Here is a 14,023-nt window from a genome sequence, read left to right on the forward strand (position 1 = left end):
TCAAAAGGTCCAACTGACCCAGTATTTTACATATTCAGCAGACTTTTACTCCTTACTAGCAGCTTAGGGACTGATTTATAAGAAAAGCAGCCTTTTTTGCTTGAAGTTCAAAAGCACAGATAGAAATGTATTCAAGTGGAGGTCTTTCCTTTGCTTTGGAAACTCACCCTAATGTCAATGTTCTTATATAGCACACGGTTGGAGATGCACATAGACCTTATTTCACCAGCCACTAGAACGTGAACTTGCTCTGGGGGGAAAGAGCCCCTCGTGAGCGTCTGTGACCGTGTCTTGTTGTATTTTGTGATTGATCCGTTCCTCTTTCGCCTCCCCGCAGAGGAGACCAAACAGGTCCTGCGTCTCAGCCTGACGGAGTTCTCCCTGCCCAAGTTCTACCTGCTCTTCGGGATCAGCAAGGTCAAGTCGGCCGCCGTCATCGCCTTCCGCTCCAGCTACCGGGACCGCTCCTTCTCCCCGGGCTCGTACGAGCGCGAGACCTTCGCCCTCACCTCCCTGGAGACGGTCACCGAGGCGCTGCTGGAGATCATGGAGGTGAGCGCCGTGGGCAGGACCAGTCCCAGACAGCAAGCCACCCTGACCACAGCCACTCTTCCTACGAACCCAGCTCGCTGCGCTGTGCAGGCTAGAGTAGGAAATGCAAAGAAACACTTTATAGGAACTAAAGGAAAGATAAAGACTATCCTCCATTGCTTAGTGTATTAGTCTTACTCAGACACGTCACAGGAAAGCAGAAGAGCCAACTGGCCCCATTTCTTACGTGTTCGGCAGAACGCTTTTACTGCTCACTGAAAAGAATAGATATAGAACTGATAAAGAAGCTGTTTCCTTGTAGTCGGGGTTTTCGTAGGAACAATAACAAAAGGAGGCCATTCTCCCTGTCCGGCCCGTCTGGCACTTAGTCATTAAGTGATACGAGAAGGTCACCCGGGCGTTTCTTGAAAAAACCCACGGTATCGGCCTCAGCCGCATGGTTCCACACTCCACACTTTACACGCTGTGTCAAGAAGTGCCCCCTGTTCTTGGTTTTAAATGCACTTCCATGTAGTATCCAGGTGTGCCCTTTTGTTTTTGTGTTTCACTGTTCATTCTGAAGAAATCTGCTGTGTTGACCTTATTGGTGCCTTTCAGGTTGTTGAGTTCTTTAGCTGTATCACGTCACCTTGCTGTCTCAGTTCAGCACTTAAAATATTTCTCTTTCCTTGCAGGCATGTATGAGGGATATTCCCACATGCAAGTGGCTGGATCAGTGGACAGAGCTGGCCCAGAAGTATGTGCAGCTCAGATGGAAACTTGTAAACTCTTATTTTCTACTGTGTTTTCTGCTTTAACCCCTGATGACCTGTTTGTGGGGGGACAAAGTAAACTTTTTTGTTGTAATTTGTTGGCATTACTTTGCCTGCATGTTTTTCGACATTCAAATTGGATAAATGTATATATAAACGAAAAGCCCAAATCAAATGATTGGTACTCAGCTGCAAATGATTAAACATGTTGGTTCCAGTGGGGGCGTGACCTGTTGCTAAGAGCTCTGGTGTGCATGTCTTCTCTTGCCCCTCCCATTGAAATGCGTTACTGAGGGTTCTGGTGTGGGCGTTGTCCTGTTGCTAAAGGCCCTGTTGCGTTTCCATGTGGGAGGGATCTGTTGCTATGGGCAGCGGTGTGGGTGTGTCCTCTGCCTAATGTACCTCCCTCCCTGGGCAGGTTTGCTTTCCAGTACAATCCGTCCCTGCAGCCCCGAGCTCTGGTGGTGTTTGGCTGCATCAGCAAAAGGGTGTCTCATGGCCAGATCAAACAGATCATACGCATCCTCAGCAAGGCAAGTGCTCTCCTCCGTGCCCAGTGCACAGGGTTCTTTCCACATCTGTCTCTCTGCATCTGTCCGTCTTTATGCCCATTACAGTTCAACCTCGCAAAGTGTAGGAGACACACGATCTGCAGAAAACAGGAACTCGGTGCAGCCCAGAAGTTTGTCCATCAAGCAAATTATTGTCTTGTCATTTTTCCTGTGTCTGTGTACGTAAAATAGCAAAATGCCCAAAGCAAATCGACAGTGATGATTGTCAGCCTCTGTTGACGCAGAACAGCTTCAGTAATATGAATCTGCAAAGTCTTACCTGCCTGATTGGAATTAATTTTGTCTCTTTAATGAGTAGATTTGTGTCGTTACTTTAACTTTGGTATTTCTTTTTGCACATTCATATTATGAAAGCTTTTGAAAGTCATCAGTGGACCCAAGTGATTGTTGAGTTGTTTTAACATTAAGGATTTTGCCTTATTTCGGATGTTTGCTTGATATAGAAAGCAGTGTTTTTGACTGTTCCAAGTTCCTTATTTTATATCTTACAAATTGATTGTGCACTTCCTATACTATATATATAAGTATTTACAGTGAGCGTATGATTACATATGGAAGAGGTGCTTTTAATGTATTTTCCTCATCAGTGTATGTGCAGTATTTATGAACAGCATGGCTCAAGCCATGGCTACTTGTAAATGGGCGAGATGCACAGTTAGCTATGATTTGTTTTGTTTTATGAGGTATTTTAATGACCATAAGAGAAAACAATGATACCCTCCAGAAACCCAGGCAAGTGTAGGGCCTTTGGCATGCTTAGTTTTGTGAGGGTTTGCCGTTTCACTGTGATCCTTCTCCTTTAGCTTCCTTTTGAAAATGCTACTGGAGTGAACTGGCTTCCAGTCAAGTTTACTCTGTCCACTGTACAATTAAAAAGCAAATACCTTCTTCGAAATAACGCCGTGAAGTCCTTAGTCTTGATTTCACAGCCCCTTGTACCTTCCTCTTGAACGGAATGCCCAGATAATACAGGATTGTTTTGGTTCTCGAGTCATTTGGGCTTCCTGTGATTGGTGCTGAAGACACTTGTGGTCAGTGGTTCTGATGTCCACAGGCCTTGGACATCAGTGATTCCTGCGGGAGAGGTCCCGATTCTACAGCCCTCCAGTGTGGCAGAGAGACATTTGCAAAGGATTATTAATGATGGCTTGTGCTTTTTTTTTCCCCCCCCTCAACAGGGTCTAGAGAGCTGTTTAAAGGGCCCAGATAATTACAACAGCCAGGTATTAATAGAGGCCACAGTCATTGCACTGACCAAACTGCAGCCACTTCTGAACAAGGTACGGAGACAGAAGTGCAACCAACCCTTACAGGTCAACTTTACCTCCTTAATTCTTGCTGTACTCTGTGTTGTCCAGTGGGTCTGAGTAGTTCCAGCCTGCTTGTGTGTGTGCTTGGCTGGCTGGCTTGGAGTTCGTGTCCATGTTCCCTGCAGCTTGACTGTTCTTCTCTGCCCCTCACCCCCACTCTCAGTGCTGCTTCCTTCTGCTCCGAAATCACCCAAGACTGCCCAGAATCGGGAGGGAAGTTTGCTGTCGGGGAGGGAGAGCCATCTTGGTGCTTTCGGGGGCAGACACAATCCCACTGTACTTTAAAAACTCGGGATCTGCAAATCAGTAATGTCCGTCCCGTGGTGGAAAGAGCCACCTAACATCTAAACCACACGACAAACAATTTGGTCTCTGAGCAGCCAACAAATAAACCGATTTATTAGTGGAAACACCTAGAGCAATGTTTTAAATTTACAGCTTGCATTTATTTTTCTCTAGTGCGGCGATTCTGTTTTTGCTAGTAATTCTCCTTATTCATCCCGGTGGTGGTAATAAAAGCCCAGGAGGAAAGCAGCCAGGCTGTTGCTGTCTGGTTCCTGTGTGTCCTCTGTGTGTCAAGTGTGATTCGCACAGTCTGTACAAGTCCAGCAGTGTGCTGCATCGCCCGCGTCTGGATAGAGAGAAATCTGTCCTTGCTGTAGCAGCGACACAAGGCACAGAAATCAGTGAACGTAACTTCCCCTTAGTAGATTTCCGAGAATCAAGCTGTTGATACTCTGGGGGAAAAAAAGTGGGATCAGTGTTTAAATGAACTTTTGTAATTGCCCCAGGTCAAGGCTAATACGTGTTATTGATGATTTACAAATGAGGATGAACAGTAAATATATTTTGGTTTAAAACTGAAACATCTGCTGTTAAAAAAAAATAAAAGCTGAAAAATAGTCTGGGAAACGAACGTTTGGACTCCGATCTTTGTTCTGTGTGCTTCAGGACTCTCCCATGCACAAAGCGCTGTTCTGGGTGGCCATCGCTGTCCTGCAGCTGGATGAGGTCAACCTGTACTCTGCCGGTACTGCTTTGCTGGAGCAGAACCTCCACACGCTGGACAGCCTGAGAGTCTTCAATGACAAGGTACTGAGCGCTGTATGCAAGCGTGCTGCCCTACGCCAGAACAAAAAAAACGGGGGGAAAAAAAGAGAAAAGTTCAAACTGGACTGCCGAAGACTCACAATTTCTTTGTTTTTCTTCCAATGATTAAATCCTTAATATTTTCTGGGGGAAAAAAGCTTAGGACAAGAATGAATATTTTTAAATTTGGTCAAAGTAGTTGTGCAAAATTACCAAAGAGCTGTTTCCAGAAAAGTGGATTTTTAATTTTTTCCCCCTTAAATCTATTTAATTATATTTCTCCTTTTGACTTAAGTAAAGCCAATGAAATGTGATTTTGTTGATCTGCTAGTCTGGCAGACCAGTGAGTTGTTCCGATGAGAGGAAAAAAACTTGTTTTAAAGGTTCCACTAGCCCTCTGTACCAGGCTGATTCGGGATTGTGACGATGCCTGGACCCACATGGGGTTTGAAGGAGAGCCCATCAGGCCCTCTGACATGCCCACCCATCCAACCACTCCTCCTTTGACAGTGTTGCAGAGAGTTGCTCTTTGAAAAGCCATCCATCAGAGACCTAACTGGTAGAGGCGTTTGTCCAAGTGTGTTGACCTCCGTGATCACGGGTTCCAGCCCAGATCATGTCCCACGCCCCCCCCCCCCACCCCGACGGGGATTCCCCGAGCAGCGTGGTGACGCACAATTGGCTGATGTCCACCGTGGGCAAGATGGGACTTTCTCGGTGAAACGGCGATCTCCGCAGTCGCTCTCCTCCAGTCGCAGTCGGTTAGGGATGTGCCCCCAGCTCATTCTCACGAGCGGGTCGTAGAGCTCACCGTGCTCTCTCAGCGATCACCTTTAGTGCTTGAGCCGTTCGGGACTCCTGAAAGAGCCATCCTTGATCCATGTCGGAATGCTATGCTCTGGCCTTTGAAAAAGAACCATTTTGTGTTGTTTTGTTTTTTTTATGGCTGCAGCACAATCGCTGTTTGTAGGGTGGTGTCATTTTACAGCAAATAGAATGCACATGAATGTTGTCTATACTGAGAAATCTTACACTTGTTACACCTTGTTGGACACGCTGCAAGCGACAGGAAAAATTAAGAATGAAAATAAGAAATCCACTTCTAAGAATGAAAAGGTTTTGCTTGCATCGAATTCCCCATCTCGGCTGCAGTTTATTTTCCAGACAGTTTAATGCTCACAGGGTGGGAATGTGTTAATTTCAGTTCTTTTAATGGTTTTCTTTATGTATTCTTGTGTATCTTTTTTTTTTTTTGTGCTGGCGGCTGGTTGTCAGAACCACAGGGGGGGATCTGATCTGAGTGCACCAGGGTGGCTTCAGACGAGTGTTTTCAAATGAGGAAGCTCTTGGCCAGGGAGGAAACATGGGGACTGATTAAAACCTTGCAGCCTGTGCTGTTCACATGCTTCCATCTGGAACCGGGTTTACACTGGAGGACAGAAAAATGACAACTGGAGACAGACGGTCTATCTCCCTTCCACCCTGACTCAATCCCCAAGAGGACTGGTGCCCATGTGGAAACAGCACCACTTTTCAAGAGCAAGATAATTAGAGCAGACAGTTTCAGAATGGGAGATTTGTTTGCATTTTCTGCGTAGGACACAGTTGTGAAGTTGCAGAATTGCCCCCACTTCCTACATGAGAAACCCACACTTCAGCAGCACTTATAATGGGGACGTTGTATTTTGGCTTTTGCTGTGATAACATTCCGTGTAAGAAAGACCATTGTTAATCAGTTATACCACAATAATTCTGTAATCTTTACCACTTTGTGCTATTTAGAAAATATTCTACAATGGTTAATAAATATGGGTTAATGGATTAAAATGTTTGCATTTTCAATAGGTTATGATGTGGTGATCTTTTCTAATTTCTCTTTACTTTTTAACAACTTACTTTTAGTACTTGTAAGATATTATTAAACCTGTAAAATATTAACAAAAACATTATAAAGCAGCACCTTGTATGCAAAGTGTTAATACAGTAGAATGGTGTAGCAGAAGACGTTATCTGCAGTTGTTCTCTTAAGCTCAGTAAGACAGGAGAGTGAGTTGCACTACTTTGTATCAAAGATGTCAGTAAAGGAACCCTAGAATTGCAGACTGTATACGAGCTATTGCAATAGAGCGGTGATTCATCCTGTCTGGTGGCAGGCCCTGGAAAGGTGTGAAAACGCACAGCACCGAGCAGTTTTTCAGGCCCAGCGTCTCTTGCAGACTGGGACGCCCTCTTGTACAGACCATGCTAGCCAGAGTGGAAGTTGTGTCATGAGCACCACGCATATCTGACTATATCTGTCACATGTAGTCATCTTCTTAGTTTATAAAGCCCCGCTCATGATAAAAACACCTCAAAGATGTATACATCTTTTAACAGGTGAAAAGTAGACATAAAAACATATAAAAAGCAAAACTAAAAATCATAGACTTAGAAAACACCATCTTGGTTAGACAAGTTTTAAAAGCATTCAAGCACTGAGGTTCCCTGTTTCTTTTGGAATGGTATAAACGCCTAAGATCCCTTCCCTTACATCTTACCCAGATTATACTCGATATTAAAGGACTGAGCAAACTCAATCTGCAATCTGAAAATTAAATGAGGGAACTAAAATATTTGATTAATGATTTTTATTTTTAAGCAGTTGTACGGGATAGTGCACACTGTTTTCTAGTTCTGACCACCCTTGACTCCCTCTCTATCCCCAGAGTCCTGAGGAGGTGTTCATGGAGATCAGGAAACCTTTGGAATGGCACTGCAAACAGATGGATCATTTTGTCGGCCTCAACTTTAATTCCAACTTCAACTTTGCGCTAGTTGGACATCTGCTGAAAGGTGGGTGAGAAGATCGCTTTCTTCCGCTGTCTGAGCGGTGTACTGGTCTGATCCTTGTCTTGTCTAAAAATCCCAGGGTGGTTCTCGTCAAAAGACTAGGGGTGTTCGCCCTGGTGTCGTGACCAAATGTCCCCCTGGCCTTTACCAATCATGGCCTCCAAATTGTCCCAGTTCATGAAGTAGCTTCACCATTGTGCTCTCCTCCTCACTGAGAGCTGGTGTGTGGGGAGCAGACTGGCTCACTTTAGCTGCCGTTGCATCATCCAGGTGGTGGAGGAAGGGAGTCCCCCTGTAAAGCACTTTGAGCGGAGTGTCCAGAAAAGCGCTATATCAGTATAAGGGTTATTATTGTTATTATTATCTCTCTATTTTTGTGCATCTGCCTGCCTGTCCACATCTGTCAGTTGTTCTCTCTCCACATCTGTCAGTCTCCAGATGTTTCATTTCCAGAAAGTTTAATCCTCTCAGGATGTGAATGTCAGTTTTTTTTTTTTCAAAGGCTCTTCTGAAAGACCTGTTAGCCGCTCCAGTCGGTCAGTGGGGTCCTCGCAGGAACAGTGTAGTTTAGTGCTGTTGGTTACCTCCCGTGTGAGTCTGGACCCTCCTCCTCTTTCCTCCGCAGGGTACCGGCACCCCTCCCCCACCACGGTGGCGCGGACAGTGCGCATCCTCCACACCCTCCTGGCCCTGGTGGGCAAGCACCTCAACTGCGACAAGTTCGAGGTCAACACCCAGAGCGTGGCCTACCTGGCAGGTGAGCGCGCCGAGGAGGAGGAGGGCGGCATGCGGGCCGTCTCGCTCGACTGGCACTTAGCACTTAGCGTGGCCGGGATAGCTTGTGCCATGCGCCTGCAGCCCTCTGGGTTAAGAACTGTCTGCTGTTCTCGGTTTTAAATGCACTGCCACATAGTTCGCACTTGTGTCCTCCGGTCCGTGTTCCACTGTTCGTTCTGAGGACGGATTCTAAATCGTCGACGGGAGAGGAGGACAATTGACGAGAGAGAAGTTCTCTGCTCACATGACTGCCAGTGCAAGTTGTCAGTCCCGAGTCATTTCAAGGTTAGGCTTGCAGCCCCGTATGATACCTCATTTGGCACAGGAGGGTGCTTTGTACTGTACCTGCGTTAATATTCCCTGACTCCGGGGCTGATTGTAACGATATGGGGTTGCTATGGCTAGTGCAGTGATTAAATACTGTGTTAAAAACAGGACAGAATGCTGTGGGTTAGAAATACTCTCGTGTTGGATACAGAGGTCAGTGGGGGTGGCGCTGTGTTTTGCTGTTGTAACGAGACTCTTCCCGCTCCTTGTGCGCAGCACTCTTGACCGTCTCGGAGGAAGTGCGCAGCCGCTGCAGTCTCAAGCACAGGAAGTCCCTGTTGTTGTCTGACGTTACCATGGAGAACGTTCCCATGGACACCTACCCCTTGCATCACAGCGACCCCAGCTGCAGGTCAGCATCTCCTTTTCTCTTCTGTCGGGTTCCGGGTAGCAAGATGGCGAACTTGCCGGAGAGCTACAGTCCCTGTATCTCTCGTACCCTGGTGTTTGTAATAAACAAGTATAACTCGGTAACGAATATCAACATGCGTGCATGTCCTGCCCTTCGGGATTCAGCCGTTCGGTTGCTGGAGCCCCTGAAGTGAAAAACAGCCATGGTGCCCTGTGACAGCATGGAACTAAAAAAAGAACAAAGCTCTTATTTCATCATCTCTCTGAATCTTTTTTTAGCCTCTTAGTAATTGTTTGCTGCTGTGCTTTCATGCTGGTTCATTTTTTCTTTCTTTGGCTGTGCGGTCAGTGTGTTTCATCACTGCACAAGAATGAACGCCAGCGTTGCCGTCCTCGGAACGCGGGTGTCCGCTCAGTTACGTCCATCGCACAGCTGGGCGACGTGCACGAGCCCCTCTGCTTGAGTTGCCGGGCTCAATTTCCTGTCGAGAGAGAGAAGGCCGCTGCCCAGGGCTCGCTGTGCAGTGCAGTGTGGGCTGAGGAATGCTGGGTAACCTGCTCGACTGTGATGTTCCAGCAGGGCTTATGGCAGACGAGCTTCTCACTTGTACCTCGCGCCGACCACAGGGCTCTATTTTAAAAATCTCAGCATGCTGGCAATGAAGCAAGACATTCTCTACATGACTGGGTGCAAATTAGCTGTAGCCTCACACCTGATATCTTAGCGGAACTAGAAAAGAGAAACTCATTCGCTTGCAAGCTGCAGTGAGTGCCAAGAGCACGCCTCTGACTCTCTCTCTGGGCTTTTCAGGACGCTGCGAGAGAGCCAGCCCTGGGCTTCCCCCAAAGTCTCAGAGCGGTATCTGGCTGCCAACTACCCCACTGTGGGGCAGATCAGCCCCCGCACGCGCAAGTCCATGAGCCTGGACATGGGTCAGCCCTCACAGGCCAACACCAAGAAGCTGCTGGGTGAGTGACCCAGCGGGCTCCCTGTGTCCTGCCCCCTCTCTTCCTCTTCCTCAGCTGTCACCCCGGCGTTTCCTGCAAAGTCTGAGCTTCCTGAATGTCCAGACGTCTCCCTGCTTATTAGTTTTTGCTTCCCCACGCGTTGAATAAGTGGCAGAAGTGTTTGAGACTCCCACAGGCGCCAGCCTTACGTGTTGACAGCAGCCCTGGTGACAGGCTATGCCACACCCTACCTGCCAGAAGCATTCTGGTTTGATAGTTATTTCTAACAACGTGATAGAAAATTAAGATAGTTGGAAATAAGAAAATGCAGAGCCCCACATTTTAAAAGGAAATGCTTTCTACTGGGGTTGGGGGTGTTGCAGATATATATATTAGATGGAAGGAGTTGCAGTTAAACAACAGTAAGAAGGCAGTAAAGAAAGGTACTTAAGAAATCCCCTGCTGACCGTGGTAGGAATTGCTACCTGTGGGGACTGGTTGGGTTTCGATGGGCAGTTCTGTACGTTCGCTAACCCCATTTTCTGTCCACCAGGGACGCGGAAGAGCTTCGACCACTTGATATCGGACACTAAAGCACCAAAGAGACCAGAGATTGAATCTGGCACCACCACGCCTCCCAAGATGAGGAGAGTAGCAGAAAACGATTATGAAATAGGTGAGCAGCTTCATGAGAATTTGTGAATGAAAGCAGGCCAAGTCAGCCCACTGCGTTTGGTGTTTTGCCAATTGTAGCTTATTGATTCGACTCAGTGGACTGAGCTGCTGACTGAGTGTCTTGCTGGGGTTGAAGACGTTTTTTTGTGCAGATCGCCTTGATGGAACCCCCCGCAAAACGATTATTACATTTTTCTTGCATGGTTAAATAGCATACATATTTTTTATTTGCAATGCAGCACATATACTGTTTTTACTTGATCATGCGGTTCTTGGAATTCATGCAGCTAAAAAGGACAAGCTGCTGTTACAAAATGCGCTGATTCAGCAAAAGGAGATGACTATATTCCCACTGCATTAATCCGCAGCAAAATGTCCCTGAAACCCTCTGAAAATTGAGCAGGATTAGATGCGTCTCTTCTACCTTGCTTACGCTGGGTTTTTTTCCTCTCTCCTGCGGCAGAGACCCAAAGAATAGCCAACTCCCAGCAGCACCCACACCTGCGGAAGGTCTCGGTGTCGGAGTCCAACGTGCTGCTGGACGAGGAGGTCCTCACTGACCCCAAAATCCAGGCCCTGCTCCTCACTGTCCTAGTAAGCATGTCGTCTCTTTATTGTTCCTCTGTGGATCTCTCCTGTCCCTCTGTTAGGCCTCTTTCCTTTCCTCACAGTTTTTCACTTCTTCCCTTCCTCTGTTCCCTGATCCCTCTGCTTTCCGACCCTGAAAAACCCGGGAAGGTCACGACGCGCTCATCTGCGTTTGTACAGGCTTGTCTTGTGGCGGGCGGTTAAGAATTCAGGCGATCCCTGCAGGACACAGACTGAATCTAAGGATAAGCAGAAGGCCTGGGCCTGAAGACCTGATCTTTTCTGAACACTTCCTTTCTTTCCTCTTCTAGGCCACACTGGTGAAATACACAACAGACGAGTTTGACCAGAGGATCCTGTACGAGTATTTAGCTGAAGCTAGCGTTGTCTTCCCAAAGGTCTTTCCAGTTGTGTAAGTCCTCCCAGCTTTCGCGCCTTGGGAAAGTGATTTCTGCTACTTTGCGCCACCGTGCCTGCGGTTTCTGTCTGCACTGCACACTGAGCACTGGTGGTTGAGCAAAGCTGTTTGATTGTGTTAGAGATTAGGGTCCTGTGTTACAGAGCTACAGCTCTGCCCACAGTGAAGCATGAGCCTACGTGCACATTTCAGTCTCCACTGGCTGTGACAGATGCTCTTATGTTCAGAAAAAAAAATCCCCTGCCTCAAAATAAATATAACTTTGAATGTTTCAAAATAGTACAGCTTTTTTATTGAACAGATTGAGATGCTTCGGCGATATTCTGTTGGTTGTACGTTTTCTCCCCTCCATTGCACTGGGGAGTAAGTATTTCATCTGGGGCTGTACTTTGAAATTTTGTTTTGGTGGGGCAAGCAGCCCTCTCCTCATCCTGGTCCCAGCTCCTGGCCTTCTGGGACCCCTGAGAGCCCCAGCTGGGCACGTGGGGATCGGGACAAACAAAAGGGCCTTGCCTTTTGAGACGAGAGGTGAGGGTTGTAACTGGAGTATGGTGAGAACCTGGCGGAGTTTTAAATTACATGCTAAATTACATGGAAACAGCGAAAATATATTAAAACCAGACTATGACATTGGGTGGGGAAAAAGCATGAATCCAGTAATTTTAATGGTTATCATCCATGTGTTCAGGTCAGATAGTTACATTCCTTCTTCATCTTTTCCTTATTTCAGCCACAACTTACTGGACTCGAAGATAAATACCCTCTTATCACTGTGCCAGGACCCCAACCTACTGAACCCCATCCATGGCATTGTGCAGAGTGTGGTGTACCATGAAGAGTCACCCCCTCAGTACCAGCCCTCCTATCTGCAGAGTAATAATCCTTTCAGTGCGGCATGTGGCCTCTTTCACACAGACATTTTCACATTCATTTTACCTCTTATTGCGGAACCAGATTCATTTTCTGATCCTGCTAAAAATTGTTCTTGCACCCTGTTACTGTGAGATCCTCAGTGTTGCTCTTGGATTCCTTAGAGCTCTTGTTTCAGTTAGTATGTTTGGCAAGTACGTTTTGTGAACTCAACATTAGGAGCCTAGTTTATGGGACACCTGGGTCTCACACAGTTCAAATGGTCTTTCTTTACGTAAAGACACTCCAGGTGAGATTACATGCTGTGCTCAAAGATCGGCGGCGCTGATGAGCATCACAAGGGTCATAAAAAAAGAATTACATTGTGGGCAAATGAAGCATCTTTTTGTCCTGTTTACCGCTGAGCAGGTTTAACAGAGTGTGACGGAGTGAGATGCATTATCAGTGTGCATACGTGAGCTTCTTCTAGTGTCATGATACAGTAGAATCATTAATACATGAAGTCAGATAGCTGTCAGTTAAGCACCATAGCACTGTACTTGCAAAATATTGACATTTTTCTTAACCTAAAATGCAAAAAGGGCTAGGAGGTTGGGAACACTTGAGATCATTAGGAGTAGTGATGCTAGCATTGCCGCCTTGCAGTCAAATCACTTCATTCTTCACGAGAGATATTAATACCCCGGTGGCATAAATAGTCTCTGAATCAGGAAGAGAAGGGCGTGCATGTACTCAAGTGTCTGGCTGGCCATGTACGAATGAGTCATGAGCCGAGCTCTGTGCTCGGGCCTTTGTGCACTGCCGAGTCCTGTTGCCCAACGCATCTCTTCCTCTCTCCTGTCAGGCTTTGGTTTCAATGGCTTGTGGAGGTTCGCCGGACCCTTCTCAAAGGTATGATTGTTCACCCTCGTGCCTGCCTTTCATCTTCGTTGGCAGCACTAAAGAAATTCAGCTGTGCGGAGAGCACGATTTATCGAAACCCCTGCCATCAACACCGTGCTGCCTTGTAGCCCTGTTGTTGATATGCGGGATACAGTGAATTATGTGTGAGAGCCGCACGAGTCGGGCGACCAGTTCAAAACTCTGCTGCAGTCCACCCAGGAGAGGATCTGTTTGCTTACAAAGCTTCTCGGGACAGAGTCCAATCTGTCTGTTAGGGTTCTAAATAGTTTAGAATCCTCTGTTTTCCTGCAGATAGGTATGATGTTGTATTGCAAATGATCACCATCTTACTTTTGTTAGAATCAAAGTGGTTTGCTACCTTCAGTCCTGAAAAGTGTTTCTAATGCTCATCATCCATTTGAGATGTTTTGCTTCTTCCTGTCATTAACAGAGGATTAAGCTGCCCCCCCTTGTCTCTCTGTGCCACACCCAGCAAACCCAGATCCCAGACTATGCCGAGCTGATCGTGAAGTTCCTGGATGCCTTGATCGACACCTACCTGCCGGGTATCGACGAGGAGACGAGCGAGGAGTCTCTGCGGACGCCCACGTCTCCGTACCCTCCGCCGGTGCAGAGCCAGCTCAGCATTACCGCCAACCTCAACCTCTCCAACTCCATGACCTCGCTCGCCACCTCCCAGCATTCCCCAGGTCAGCACACGCGTGCACGTGCATGCACAGACACACGCAGCAGAGGTACTCCAGACAGAGATTGTACACACGCGCACAGGCATTCACACTTTGCTCTTGGAAGGGCGCTGTGGTGTGCCATGGCAGAAACACATTGTAGTGTGGTGAAGCCCAACAGAACCATGGCAAGGGCTTGTCAAAGCACAGAGAACATCATAGGAAAGGTGGGAAATAGGAAAGCAGAACAATGGTCTGGGAAAATTCACGACAGCATGTGCACAATAGATGGGGCAAAATAAGAACTGACAGGTTGGTTCAGTGTGTCAGATGCAGTCAATGAAAGCCTTTATGTTAACTAAAACAAGCCACTCCTGAGAAATTCACAACCAGTTGC

General features: G+C 47.0%; 1 protein-coding gene across 9 annotated transcripts in view; it reads left to right on the plus strand.

Moving 5' to 3' along the window:
* Positions 1-14,023, plus strand: part of nf1a (neurofibromin 1a) — a 103,035-nt gene that overhangs the window by 79,855 nt on the left and 9,157 nt on the right. For 5 of the 9 annotated variants that reach the window (XM_088615894.1, XM_088615901.1, XM_088615896.1 and 2 more), the window contains 15 exons: positions 338-552; positions 1,227-1,288; positions 1,723-1,837; positions 3,055-3,189; positions 4,138-4,278; positions 6,981-7,107; positions 7,730-7,861; positions 8,425-8,560; positions 9,371-9,528; positions 10,061-10,183; positions 10,646-10,776; positions 11,082-11,182; positions 11,919-12,061; positions 12,903-12,949; positions 13,434-13,650. In XM_088615894.1, the coding sequence (XP_088472020.1) occupies positions 338-552; positions 1,227-1,288; positions 1,723-1,837; positions 3,055-3,189; positions 4,138-4,278; positions 6,981-7,107; positions 7,730-7,861; positions 8,425-8,560; positions 9,371-9,528; positions 10,061-10,183; positions 10,646-10,776; positions 11,082-11,182; positions 11,919-12,061; positions 12,903-12,949; positions 13,434-13,650 (1,983 nt within the window). The remainder of the gene's footprint in view (positions 1-337; positions 553-1,226; positions 1,289-1,722; positions 1,838-3,054; positions 3,190-4,137; positions 4,279-6,980; positions 7,108-7,729; positions 7,862-8,424; positions 8,561-9,370; positions 9,529-10,060; positions 10,184-10,645; positions 10,777-11,081; positions 11,183-11,918; positions 12,062-12,902; positions 12,950-13,433; positions 13,651-14,023) is intronic. The other 4 variants (XM_088615895.1, XM_088615899.1, XM_088615902.1 and 1 more) reach the window with 1 other exon arrangement.

Source organism: Lepisosteus platostomus, chromosome 22 (genome assembly GCF_059453375.1).
Source record: "Lepisosteus platostomus isolate fLepPlt1 chromosome 22, fLepPlt1.hap1, whole genome shotgun sequence".
Classification (NCBI taxonomy): domain Eukaryota; kingdom Metazoa; phylum Chordata; class Actinopteri; order Semionotiformes; family Lepisosteidae; genus Lepisosteus; species Lepisosteus platostomus.